Below are 14,550 nucleotides of genomic sequence, written 5' to 3'. Positions count from 1 at the left end.
AATCTTGGCCACTTCGCAAATATGGCTGGTAGAAGCTGTTTTTAAAAACAAAAGAATGAAAGAGCAGTCTCAATTTCATTTAACAAAAAGATACATTGCACTTCCACATTGTCCACATATTTGAAGTCGTTTGCATACCTGGTTTATGAAGCACCCTTTCATCACCTCTTTGGTCACGGACTGTATAGGCTTTGTTTCCATAGTGCCCACTGGTCTGTTTTTGTTGTTTCTCTTGGCAGGAACTTGTTCTATTAATGGGAAGATTCCAATCTTCCCATCAAATAGGCATTCACCCGAATCTGAAAATATTGGCCTACATACGGCACACACAAATAGGGCTGGTAAACCGGTCGGTTCGGTTATAACCGAACCGATTTACCGATTAACCGGAACCAGTTTATAGGAATTCCTCTAACCGAAAACCGAACCGGTTAACCGATTAACCGGTTCGGTTAACCGGACCGGTTAATCGGTTAACCGGTCGAAAACCGATTAATGCACTGGTTCTCAATTTGGCGAGCCTGGCGAACTGAGCGACGCCGGCAAAGTGCTGCTGCTGCCTGCTGCTGCCGGAGGGAGAAACCAGGCGGAGAAGGCGCCGGTGCAAGGGACGCCCGATGCTGCCTGCTGTCGGAGGGAGGAACCAGGTGGAGAAGGCGCCGGTGCAAGGGACGCCCGGTGCTGCCTGCTGCTGCTGCTGCCGGAGGAAGGAACCAGGCGGAGAAGGCGCCGGTGCAAGGGATGACCGGTGCTGCAGGCGGAGAAGGTGCCGGTGCAAGGGACGACCGGTGCTGCCTGCTGCTGCCTACTGCTGCTGCTGCCGGAGGGAGGAACCAGGGGTCCAGGCGGAGAAGGCACCGGTGCCGGTGGGAGGCGGGGATGGGAGGCCGGAGGGAACCGTGGAGGAGGCTGGCTGCGGGTGGAAACAGGAAGGCCGAAGGTGGGGATAGGAGGCGGCTGGGCTGCACGCTGGGAAGTGGGAAGGGTTCGAAAAGTGGAAACTGGGAAGGAAACCGCACGCTGACTGCCTAAAGTTCTAAACCCTAAATATATTAATTTAAAAAAAAACCGGTTAATCGGTTTAACCGGTTAACCGACCGGTTAAACCGATTAACCGGTTTACTGGGAAAGTGCTAACCGATAACCGAACTGAACTGGGAAAAACCGGTTATCGGTTAACCGATAACCGGTTTTTTCGATTCGGTTACGGTTTTAACCGAAAAACCGACACCGGTTTACCACCACTACACACAAACATTACCTTTTTTATGAAAGTCTTGCTCTTGCATGTTCGGTGAGGATCTCCTTCAGCCTGTGTTAGGTAGAATCTATGTGCTGCATTTGTGATGTAGAACCACTTTTCATCTATGTGAATGGTGTTGTCCATAGCCTTAAACTTCAATGCCAACATAATGCGATCAAATTCCAATGCCTCTAATGAAAAACGCAGTCGCATCAACTTATTTGGGGCTGTGAGATCCGGCTTAATAGCATTTGAATGAGCTCTGATCAGCCCCTTGTTTACCCACCTCCAAACTGTGCTTTTGCTTTGATTTATCCCCACTGCAAGTCGTCTAATTGTTGATCTTTTGTGTAGCTCTAGACTTTGAATTAGCTCTATATCGACGCTAACACTTTTCCTTCTTGCAGCACCTGGTTTGTGGCTTGCTAAAAATATTTCATCACCTTTTTCCTTTTGTTTCTTGGCAGCCGCCCAAAGTCGAGTGACGGTGCGTTGGGAGGAGTTGAAGAGGGCTACAGCCTCCTTCATGGCACCATATCTAGGTTTGCCATTCTTCAAATTTGCAAGAAGAAACTGCACTATTTTGTTCCTATCTTTGGTAGAGAGGTCTTTGATGACCATAGTGTATGTAGTTTTTGAGTTTTTGGAGCAGAACTTGTAGTTTTTGAGTTTTTGGAGCAGAACTTGATTAGTGAATATCTGCCAAATGATGGCAGATTTATAGATTTGTTTTTGGGGGAAAACTAAATTTGTACTCAAATTTGTGTAATGATGGAGATTTGTCGATTTGGAGGCCAAAAAAACTGCCGCCTCTTTTTGTTCATTTTTGCCTAATTTAAATTGTTTTTTGTTAGTCATAGCTTTGAGTTAATTTAAAAACTTGAAATTAGTCACTTGAAATTAGTGAATACTGGTGACGTCTGATTTATGCCTAATTGTTATAATTTTAGGGGCTTGTATTAGCTTTATTTTAAGATAATCTTCTAGGAAATTGGTGTGTTTTATGGTATATTTTATGCTTTGCAGGAGATTTAGGATTTCAAGATGAAGAGTGCAAATGTTGGAGAAGTTTGGGCTAAGAATTACATTTTTGTGCATACTCTGTCGCGTCAGAGAAGCGAAGCCCCGTGCTGCAAAGCAGATGCACTCGCCAGAGAAATCAACTTGCCAAAGCAGAGAAACCAATCGCCAGAGGAATCAGTCACCAGAGAAATGCCCCAGAGCCAGAGAGCAGTGGAACCACCCTAAAGCAGCGAAGTCAATCTCCAAGCCAGAGGAATCGAAAGCGTCAGAGGAATCGAAAGCGCTAGCGGAATCGCCAGTCAGAGAAACCGAGAGCCAGAGCGGAAGCCGTTCCGCTGGCAAGAGCCGCGATTTATGCCAGGGTGGAGATTATTTCCGGAGCACGCGACACAGCTGGAAGTTGCCTTATCTTACACGATTCTATTGCCTTTAGAGTTCTACTTTGCATGGCAACTTCCATGGTGATCCATAGGGATTTGAAGTCTATAAATAGGGTCATGCTTTTCATTGTAATATCATACTTTGCCTTAGTTTTAGACGCCATCTTTGTGATCTGTTGGCATCCGAAGCTTAGGAATTTAATTGCTTTAATAGTGTCGATTTTTAGTTAGGTTTCAATTTAGTTTTGTTTAGTTTATTCTTGGCTTGTGATTGAGTGACACAATTACACGTTCAAGACGTTTACGGTATTTCTTATTTCAATTCAATTTATTTTGTTTAATCATGTTTACGTTTTCCGTTTATGTTTATGCTTTCTTTTTAATCATACAATTTAAATTATGCACTTTAGTTTTACGTCTAGATTAGAAGTCTTTTCTTTTACAAGTATTTAATTTCATAAGTAGGTTTAATTTAAGTTCTTTAAAATCTTGCCTAGGGTTTAATAGTTCAATTCGCCTAGTTAATTTTAAGTTCGGTTGTTACTTAAGTTTTTAATTATAAGTTTTAGTTTAATAGTCAATCTCTTTACTGCTTTCTTTACTGTTTTTCCTGCGATACAATTAGAAGCCCTTTAAGACTTTCCTTGTGAGATCGACTTGTGTTAGCTTACACGTTACAATAGATCTCGTACTCTTGCGAGTCAATCTAGAGTAGTGTTTAGGTTGAGTCAAAATTTGGCGCCGTTGCCGGGGAAAGTTTTAGGCGTTTTAGTTGTGTCGTTTTTACTTGCTTTATTTAATTTCCAGTTTTAACGTTTTTAGTTTTTACTTTTCTTTTCCTTCCACCCGGTGCGTTTTATCCGTGTGTTAAGTGTTGTGTATGCAGGGACGCCGTAGTCTGAAAAGAAAACTAACGTCCCCGCTGGATAATACTCGGACACATACCAGAGGAACGGTGATTTCTCTGGCACATGCCAGAGCAGACGCTTTATACTCTGACTCTGACTCCGAGGACAGCGCTGCAAGCCCTGCCAATTCCAGTTCTGACTCTGATCTTGGCGTTCCAAAGCAGACCGTAGTCGAGGAGGAAGTCAGCTCTGACTGTGCAGAGCACACCGTAGAGACAAAGGTGGAAGAGGCCAGCTTTGCCGATTTCCGCACTAAGCAGAAAATAACTAAGGAAGAAACCAGCTCTGCCGATACAGAGCAGAATACATACGAGGAGAAAGAAGTCATGGCGCAGAATATGGAATACATGGGGGACTTCACCAGGCCGGTAATCGGAGATACTAACACGTCGGCAATCGTGTTCCCCACTGCTGTGAGGAACTACAATCTAAAACCCAATGACTCGAGTTTACTGCCGGTGTTTCATGGGATGCCAAGCGAGGATGCGCTGCAATTCATCCGAGATTTTTGCACACAAGTGCAAACGATTCCTCTGCTTAGCCTCACGGAGGACCAACTCAAGCTCAAGTGCTTTCCCTATGCACTTAAAGACCGGGCAAGGACGTGGATGCTTTCTCTGCCGCCCAACTCAATCACTACGTGGGGGGATGCTTGTGAAAATTTCATGCTGAAATACTACCCAAGTCACAAGACACAGGAGCTGAGAACGAAAATAATTGAGTTCACCCAAGGAGCGGACGAGCCTTTGCACGAAGCTTGGGAGAGATATGAAGAACTCATCCGACAATGCCCTCAACATCAATTCACTAATGTTATGTTGATGCAGTTCTTCTACGATGGGTTAGTGCAAACTGCCCAATTTATGGTGGATAGTACGGCAGGAGGTAACATAGCTCAGAAGACCGCTGCAGATCTGAAAGAGATTTTCAAGACCTTGGCCGAGAGCTCCCAACAGAAGTCCGTCCGTGGAAGAAGAGTTGAAGCCTACGCGGTGACAAATCAATTCGAGATGCAACTGCAGTTGGCCTCGATCATGCGAGAAGTACAACAGCTGAAGATGGACAAGATGGAAAATTCAGCTCCGGTGCAGAATTCAGCTTTGCCGATGACAACGCCGCCGATGCCAACTCAGCCAAATCCAGTTCTACCGATGGCAGCGCTACCGATGTCAGCCACGCCAAATCCAGCCCTGCAGTACGTTAAGCCTTGTGGTATTTGTGGAGATTTCAGCCATGGAGCCAATGAGTGTCATCGAATGGGAGAATTTACTCCGGAAGGACAAGCTGAAGTCTATGCGGCACAAGGATTCCAAAGCTACAATCAAGTGCAAGCAGACCATACGGCCAGAATATGAATCAAGGTCCACAGAATATCGTTGGAGGATGGAGAGGTCAGCCGAATGTTGGATGGGGAAATCAAAATTTTGGGGGGAATCAATTCCGTCGACCACCCCAAATGGGCTATCAACAACAACAACAGTATTTCCCACCACAGCAGGGGCCTTCTCAACCATACAGACCACAATACCAACAGCAGCAATCCATTCCGCAACAGAGTGCGCAGTCGATTCCACCATAAAAATCCACACTCGAAGAAACGTTGCAAGCCTTTATGGAGATCAGCAAACAAAGTATGGAGTCCCAAGCATCTACAATCAAAAGGCTTGAAACAACGGTTGGACAACTTTCCGGTGCCTTGAATTAAATCCAACAACAACAGCAGCCCGGGAAGTTGCATGGCCAACTTGCTCAGCCGCATCAAGCTCTAGCTGTAACTGTTCTCCGCAGTGGTAAGATGGTGGATAACAAAGTGGATATTCCTGCACAGACCAGAGCAGAGCAGCCGAGTTCAGCTCTGACTAGCCCGACTGATGGAGAGAAGGCAGACCAGCAAAAGGAAGGAGAGAAGGAGAAGGAGAAGGAGGTCAAGCTCCACAAAGCTACTACACCTTATCGACCACCGGTTCCTTTTCCGAACAGATTGAGAAACGAGAAGCAAGATCGTCAGTTCGAGGAATTCTACAACATGTTGGCCAAGGTAAATGTGAATTTGCCTCTTCTTGATGTGATCCGAAATGTGCCCGCATATGTGAAATTCTTCAAGGAATTGGCATCAAACAAAAGAAGGTTCGGTGACAATGAGAAGGTGTTGGTCTCCGAAGTTGCAAACGCAATCATGCAGCAATCTTTGCCACCAAAGCAGCGCGATCCAAGTAGTTTTGTGATTAATATTGCTTTGGGAAATGGTAAGGAAGCTACGGGAATGTTAGATTTGGGGGCAGGGATTAACTTGATGCCTCCAACTTGCTGATAGGTCCGTCAGGTATCCCCGTGGTATAGTAGAGGATATCCTAGTTAGAGTCGGGGGTTTGATAGTGCCTGTTGATTTTGTTGTCCTTGAGATTGGGGATGTGCACGAGAATGGTAGAGATCACACTCTGCTATTAGGAAGACCCTTTATGGCGACCACTAACACGTTGATTGATGTCAAAAATGGAACTATTAAAATGACAGTGTTAGGGGAATCGGTGTCTTTCTCGGTGCACGAAAATTGGGCTATGCCTTCTGCCAACTTTATGAATGAATGCTCATATATAGATGCTATTAATGGCTTGGTTGAGAAGGTATTTTTACAGGAGCAGGAATGCGTGGAAGTTTGCGCTGGATCAGCCGACATGGAGAAATTAGCTAGGGAAGCTGAAGAGTTTAGCGCTGCCCAGCCAGCTCTACTGATGCCAGAGCTGCCGAAGCCGTCTCTGCCCTTCAGCGCTGCCCAGCTAGCTCTGCTGATGCCAGAGCCGCCGAAGCCGTCTCTGCCCTTCAGCCCAGCCCAGCCAGCCCTGCCGAGCTCAGTGCAGCCCAACCATACCGAGCTGCCCTTAGATGAACAGATAGGAACCAAGAGATCAGCGCTGGAACTGAAGGAACTCCTTGCCAATCTCAAGTATGTTTTTCTAGAAGAAAGCGAGGAGAAGCCAGTTATCATCTCGGCTGCTCTGACTTTAGAGCAAGAAGCGGCGCTGCTCGAGGTGTTGAAGAGAAACAAGGCAGCGCTGGGATGGAGCCTAGGTGACATATGTGGCATTAGTCCAGCCACATGCATGCACAGAATCAACCTAGAGGAAGGAGCTGCACCCAAGCGAGATGCCCAGCGATGCTTGAACCCTATGCTGATGGAGGTTGTGCGCAAGGAAATCCTTAAGCTACTTGCCGAAGGGATTATCTATTCTGTCGCCGATAGTGAGTGGGTGAGCCCAGTGCATGTCGTGCCAAAGAAAGGAGAAATGACGGTTGTGCGCAATGACAAGATGGAGTTGGTGCCGACACGTCCTACCACGGGATGGCAGATGTGTGTCGACTACAGGAAACTCAATGTCGTCACCAAAAAGGATCATTTTCCTCTTCCTTTTGTTGATCAAATGTTAGATCGCTTAGCAGGGCATGATTTTTATTGTTTTCTTGATGGCTTGTCAGGATACTACCAAATCGCAATCGCGCCGGAAGATCAAGTCAAAATGGCCTTCACCACGCCTTTTGGGACATTTGCATGGAAGAGGATGCCGTTCGGATTGTGCAATGCACCCGGGACATTTCAACGATGCATGATGTCCATATTCTCTAATATGATCGGTAAATTCGTGGAGGTTTTTATGGATGATTTTTCAGTTTTTGGGCAGTCCTTTCATGATTGCTTGACTAAGATTGATGTAGTGTTGCAAAGGTGTATTGAAAGTGGCCTAACCTTGAGTTGGGAAAAGAGTCATTTCATGGTTACTCGCGGTATTGTTTTGGGTCATGTGGTGTCTAAGCATGGACTAGAGGTCGACAGAGCTAAGGTGGAGGTAATCCAAAAGTTGCCGCCCCCTATTGATGTCAAGGGAATTAGGAGTTTCTTAGGTCACGCCGGTTTTTACCGGCGTTTCATTAAAGATTTCTCTAAAATTAGCCAACCTCTATGCAAACTACTAGCTCAGGACGTTCCGTTTAATTTTGATGACTCTTGCATGCATGCCTTTGAAACATTAAAATTTAAGTTGAGCTCTGCCCCTGTTGTGATTGCGCCTGATTGGTCATTACCCTTTGAGATCATGTGTGATGCGTCTAACTCTGCTGTAGGAGCAGTGCTAGGTCAGCGCGTGGATAGGCTGTTACGTGTGATTTACTATGCTAGTTTAACTCTGAATAGTGCACAAGTAAATTACACCACTACTGAAAAAGAGATGCTTGCTGTGGTCTTTGCCTTAGATAAATTTCGAGCCTACATCATTGGGTCTAAGGTTATTGTCCATAGTGACCATGCTACGCTTCGGTATTTGATGACTAAACCTCAAGCTAAAGCTCGTCTAATCCGTTGGGTCTTACTGTTGCAAGAGTTTGATGTAGAGATCAGGGATAGAAAAGGGAGTGAGAATCATGTAGCTGACCACCTTTCCCGCTTGGATAATAATCTGATAGACTCGAGTCTTAAGTGCATCCCTGAATCTTTTCCTTTTGAGCATACATATGCATTAACCTTTGACAAGTGCAGCACCACCGAGCTCAGCCCCTTCCGTGTCCATTCTGCCCAACCATCTCTGCCAAGCCAGAGCAGCCCCGTCAGCTCTACCGAGCTCGGCTATGGCAAAGCCAGCTCTGCCGACTTCAGAGCTGCCGAAGTCGGCTCTGCTCTGGCCAGCTTCACCGAGATCACCTCTGCCGACCTTGCCGAATTTAGCGCTGCTCGGCCCAGCTCTGTGAGCGCCGAGCCCTGGTATGCCGATATTGTTAATTACTTAGTTTGTGGTATTCTACAGTCTGAGCTGACATCGCAGGAGAGGAAGAGATTTTTAGCTCAATGCAGGCACTACTATTGGGAGATTCCTCACCTCTTCAAGCTTGGAAAGGATGATGTCATTCGACGGTGTGTGCCGGCAGAGGAGCAACAACAAGTGTTGAAAATGTGCCATGAAGATAATTGTGGTGGACATTTTGGGGGGCAGAAAACAGCACATAAAATTCTTCAATCAGGTTTGTTTTGGCCTTCCATTTTCAAAGATGCACACACCTTTACTCTTGCATGCGATCGGTGTCAGAGAGTAGGAAATATTGGCCGCAGGAATGAGATGCCCCTCCAAAGCATTTTAATTGTCGAAATTTTCGATGTGTGGGGCATTGATTTCATGGGGCCATTTCCTACTTCGCATAGGTTTCAATACATTTTACTTGCTGTAGATTACGTGTCCAAATGGGTTGAGGCTATCCCCATGCGGACATGTGATGCTAATGTGGTGCTTAAGTTTGTGCAAGAGAACATTCTTTCTAGATTCGGATTTCCTAGAGCTATCATTAGCGATGGAGGCAAGCACTTCTGCAAGAAGTTGTTTGCAAAGCTCATGAAGAATAATGGGATCACGCACAAGGTAGCAACACCATACCACCCACAGACCTCTGGACAAGCCGAGACGAGCAATCGGCAGATCAAGGGAATTTTGGAGAAAATGGTGCAGCCCTCGCGCAAGGATTGGTCTGCAAAGTTGAATGATGCTCTCTGGGCGTACAAAACTGCCTTCAAAGGCGTGCTTGGGATGAGTCCATACCGTCTAGTCTATGGCAAGGCCTGCCATCTGCCGGTGGAGATTGAGCACAAAGCTTATTGGGCGATCAAAGCTGCCAACTATGACTTGGACTCTGCTGTGAAGCAGCGCACGCTGCAAATGGAGGAGTTAGATGAGCTACGCAATGAGGCGTATGAGAATGCGAGAATTTACAAGGATAAAGTAAAGCGACTCCACGATCGCCGCATTTGCCACAAGAAGCTTTGCCCTGGAATGAAGGTGCTCTTGTTCAATTCTCGACTTAAGTTATTTCCGGGGAAGCTGAAATCTAGATGGAGCGGTCCGTTTTTACTTAAGGAGGTGTTTAAGCATGGTGCCGTTGAGCTATTCAATGAAAACACGAATGAGAGCTTCAGAGTGAACGGCCACCGAGTGAAGCTATATTACGAGCACCAGAGCTCATCCATGGTGGTGGAGTCTCACACTCTGCACGATCCTCACTAAGGGTCAGATCTGAAGTCGGGCTGGAGACTCTAACTCTAGCGCTTGGTGGGAGGCAACCCACCGTTGGTTTGTTTTTCTTTGTTTTCCGTTGTTGTTTTGTGTCTTTCCTAAGTTTTGGTTACTTGCGCGGATACTTTGATGTGGTGTTCATGTTTTGACTTCAGCGCTGCAGTTCTAACCTTGCCGTCAGCGCAGCCTCGCCAGCGCGTCTCTGCCCAGTTCGCGCTGCACTTTTCCGCGCTGCACTTCTCCGCGCTGCTCTGCCAGCGCTGACCAGATTCAGCGCGGCCACTTTCTACTCTGCCACAGACCGCGAATTCCCATCTTCACCACCTCGCACGATGCTTTAGTTTCTCAATGCCGATAATCAGGGACGTTTTCTTAACTCTTCTTATTTCTTTTGTGCCCTGAGGACATGGCATGCTTTAAGTAAGGGGGGGTGTTTTATTGCGCTTATGCTTTCAATTTGGCGAGATTAGTCTTTATATGCTTAGTTTTTGGTCTCGAATCTTGCTAATTTTTATGAATTTGTGGAAGAGAAGATGGTTTTCGATGTGAATTTCGGGTTTGTGAATGAATGGTGGTTATTCTTGTTTTACTCTTGATATACTCCCTCCGTCCCGTTAATCATGGCTCAAAACTTTTCGGCACGGGTATTTAGGAGAGTAAAATTAAGAGATAAAAGTGTGTATCCCACAAACTTAATTTAGTGTTAATTTTAATTAAGTCTGCCAGCCTGCCACTGTTCTCTCTTCTCCTATAATCTCCTTCCACAGTCGGCTTCCTCCGACCGGCGAAACAACGGCCAAAACCACCACACCACAGCCTCATTTCTCTCTCTACCGGAGCCTGTAACCGGAGCCTGTAACCCGAGCCGACAGAGCCGCCGCCGGAGCTCTATATAACCAAATCCACCGACACCACTTTCGTCTCATCTCCCTCCTCTAATTCCCGCCGACGACGACGTCACCCACCTAACGCCGCCTCCCTTCGCCCACAAACCCAACAACAGCAAAACCGCCCCAAAAACTCAACAACAGCACCTAAGAGAGAGAATGATTTCAGAGATCTGCTGCACCCTTTTCGTACACCGCCCTTGGCCGAGGCATCCGAGATCTGCAGCACCCTCAGCGAGACCACAATGACAACAGAGGTCCGAGCCCTCTCCGGGAAGGCACGACCCATGGAGGAGAGGGGAAGCGGCGGGAATAGAAACAGGGGAAGCGGCCGCGCTAACCCTTCCCTTTTCTGGGCATACACAACAATCCAAGCTATGGCTTCAGCCGCCGCCGCGAACCCGCCGGGAAAACAGTGGAGGAGAGGTGGAGGCGCGAGGCGGTGGATGGTGGAGGTGGAGGCAGAGGATGGAGGCAGAGGTAGAACACGCGGTGGACACGGCAGAGGATGGAGGCAGAGGATGTGGCGGAGGCGGCGGCGGCGGAGGCGATGGCCGGCGACTGGTGGAGAGAGCAGATGAATCGAGAGGGAGAGATGAGAGAGCGGCTGATCACTATTTTTATAGCAACAATAACTGCAACTAAACAGTGCAATTGTAGTACGCAAATAGCAAGCAGAGTATCGTATCCACAGAGACTGTAAAACGAAATCACTCTATCTACTTCCTAAACAGACTCTCACAGTGTGCAAGTGAAACGAAATTGAAGGTGAATTACGAACTAAATTTAACTAAATTAAAACTAAAGAGCATATAAATAACGATTACTTAACTCAAAAATATGGAAAACTCTGACCCTAGGGATGTACTTTCACTAATCAACTACATGCATTTAACCTATTGATTCAATTACCAATTTTAATCCAATCCTGATGAAAGATCACTATATTATTCACAAGCGTCTCTAACGACCACCTATGAACGTAGATTAATAAATCCCTTTTCGCATTCAAGACTCCAAGGAATAAATTAACTCCAAATAGCACATAAAGAATAGCTTCCTATAGCTTCACCTATCGCATTCAAGACTCAAGGCTAACACTATATCATGCATTCCTGAATCGGCTGAACAATTATCGCATTCAAGACTCAAACTGAACAACTAGACATGTAAATCATTGATCAGATAATTCACAAGAGAACAGGCACCAGGAATCATGAATCACAAGTTGGAAGGCAAATTGATATCAATAAATCAAAAACACATAATCAATCAGCTATGTACAAACCCTAGGTTCAGATTAAAAGACTAGCCAGACATAATAAAATCAAACATAAACATAATTAAATTGAACGCAATTGTAAAAACAAATTGTATAAAAACCGAATTAAAACGATTGTAGCGGCTTGAATCTTCAATCTTGATCCAAGCCTTGAAAACTGGAAAGCTAAAAAGTTCTAAAGCTATAAAACTGAAATATGAATGTTGGGAACTGAAAAACTAAAGCTGGGAAAATAAAGTTGGGAACTGAAAAAGGAACCCAAAATAGGTCATAAGAAGACCTATTTATAGTACCAGGGTAAAATACAGAGTTTGAAACCCAGAAGAACTCCAAAAACGCGCAAAACTGAAAAATCCGGGTAGCCGGCGACCTGCCCGGCGACCCATCCGGCGGTCATTGGCTCAATCACAAAAAATCTTCATCACACGACGATCGCCGCATCTTTTCCAACGTTCCAGAAGGTCCGGCGACCCAGGCGGCGGTCGCCGGTTAGGTCGCCGGAAATCCTTCTTCGGGCGGTGGTCAACGGTGTTTGACCGCCGGGTTCTGACTACTGCGCGCGACGTTTTTGTTTCGGCCATAACTTTCTCGTCCGAACTCCGATTTATGATCCGTTTGCGCTCACGAACTCGTATTGAGATGATCTACAACTTATATTTCAGGACATTGTTCCAAATTCGAACTCAATAAATCTGCAAATTCCTTCAAAGTTCGAGTAAGAATCATGTTTCACAAGATAAAGCAAATTAAGCACAAAACAATCATCCAACACTCAATTTCCTATAAAATTAACATCATAATAACATTAAAAACCATGGAAACATGAGTGTTATCAGCGGCTGAGAAGAGAGAGAATTGATGGGGTGAAAATCTAGGTAGAATTTAGGGATTAAGTAATTAATCTACACCTAATTATGGCCCAAAAAGGAAACGAGCCAAGTAGCTTGGGACGGCCCAAAAAGGAATACGAGCCATGAATAATGGGACGGAGGGAGTATGTTTCTTGATTATGCAAAGAATTTGAGTTTTGTTGCAACATGATTGTAAGTTAGTAAAACGTGATTTGTCCGGTAGATGCTAGAAGGAGTGTTGTCATTGTGATTGCCTACGATCGTATCTTATCTGTGAAATGTGAAAAATGTTGGACGAATTGCCAACTTCAAAATTGCCAGCTCTGAAACATCTGGCCTGTTCTGAAATGTGATAGCTCTGAGTCTCTGCTCCTCTAGTCTAAATATGAGCATGGGAAACCACGTGAAAAGACTTTGGATTACATCCAAATGGTTTTTATTTCACGAATTATGGCTCAACTGTCGAAAATCTTAAGCACAAAAAGTGTGAAAAATGGTGATATTGATTATAAAGGCGATCACATTAGGGAATTCACTTCTAGCGGAGAATTGGGTCTGATCGAATCATTTGCATTACTCTTTTGTTGCCTCTTAAACTTTGAGTTACTTACATGATCGAGAGATGTGTGTTGTTGGTAAAATTTTGAATTGACTTTGAGAATGTTTGGATGGAAATTAGCATTGTTGAAATCAATCTCTTCCTAGGATTCATACGGATTTTGCTTGAGGACAAGCAAAAGGCTAAGTGTGGGGGGTTGATTTATGCCTAATTGTTATAATTTTAGGGGCTTGTATTAGCTTTATTTTAAGATAATCTTCTGGAAATTTGTGCATTTTATGGTATATTTTATGCTTTGCAGGAGATTTAGGATTTCAAGATGAAGAGTGCAAATGTTGGAGAAGTTTGGGCTAAGAATTACGTTTTTGTGCATACACTGTCGCGTCAGAGAAGCGAAGCCCCGTGCTGCAAAGCAGATGCACTTGCCAGAGAAATCAACTTGCCAAAGCAGATAAACCAATCGCCAGAGGAATCAATCACCAGAGAAATGCCCCAGAGCCAGAGCAGTGGAACCACCCCAGAGCAGCGAAGTTAATCTCCAAGCCAGAGGAATCGAAAGCGTCAGATGAATCGAAAGCGCCAGCGAAATCGCCAGTCAGAGAAACCGAGAGCCAGAGCGGAAGCCGTTCCGCTGGCAAGAGCCGCGATTTCCGCCAGGATGGAGATTATTTACGGAGCACGCGACACAGCTGGAAGTTGCCTTATCTTATCATACTTTGCCTTAGTTTTAGACGCCATCTTTGTGATCTGTTGGCATCCGAAGCTTAGGAATTTAATTGCTTTCATAGTGTCGATTTTTAGTTAGGTTTCAATTTAGTTTTGTTTAGTTTATTCTTGGCTTGTGATTGAGTGACACAATTACACGTTCAAGACGTTTACGGTATTTCGTATTTCAATTCAATTTATTTTGTTTAATCATGTTTACGTTTTCCGTTTATGTTTATGCTTTCTTTTTAATCATACAATTTAGTTTTACGTCTAGATTAGAAGTCTTTTCTTTTACAAGTATTTAATTTCATAAGTAGGTTTAATTTAAGTTCTTTAAAATCTTGCCTAGGGTTTAATAGTTCAATTCGCCTAGTTAATTTTAAGTTCGGTTGTTACTTAAGTTTTTAATTATAAGTTTTAGTTTAATAGTCAATCTCTTTACTGCTTTCTTTACTGTTTTTCCTGCGATACAATTAGAAGCCCTTTAAGACTTTCCTTGTGAGATCGACTTGGGTTAGCTTACACGTTACAATAGATCTCGTACTCTTGCGAGTCAATCTAGAGTAGTGTTTAGGTTGAGTCAACGTCAAATTAATGAATGGAACAGCCGAAATTATTGAATATTGGTGACTTCATATTTAAAGTTGACTTCAAATTAATGA

At 44.8% G+C, this 14,550-nt stretch overlaps 1 protein-coding gene across 1 annotated transcript; it reads right to left on the bottom strand.

Moving 5' to 3' along the window:
* Positions 1–1,204: 1,204 nt before the first annotated feature.
* Positions 1,205–1,864, bottom strand: LOC130998516 (uncharacterized). Its single transcript, XM_057923932.1, has one exon. The coding sequence runs from the start codon at positions 1,862–1,864 to the stop codon at positions 1,205–1,207; it is 660 nt and encodes a 219-aa protein (XP_057779915.1).
* Positions 1,865–14,550: the final 12,686 nt, after the last annotated feature.

Source organism: Salvia miltiorrhiza, chromosome 8 (assembly GCF_028751815.1).
Source record: "Salvia miltiorrhiza cultivar Shanhuang (shh) chromosome 8, IMPLAD_Smil_shh, whole genome shotgun sequence".
Classification (NCBI taxonomy): Eukaryota; Viridiplantae; Streptophyta; class Magnoliopsida; order Lamiales; family Lamiaceae; genus Salvia; species Salvia miltiorrhiza.
This window is presented reverse-complemented; position numbering and strand designations above follow the sequence as displayed.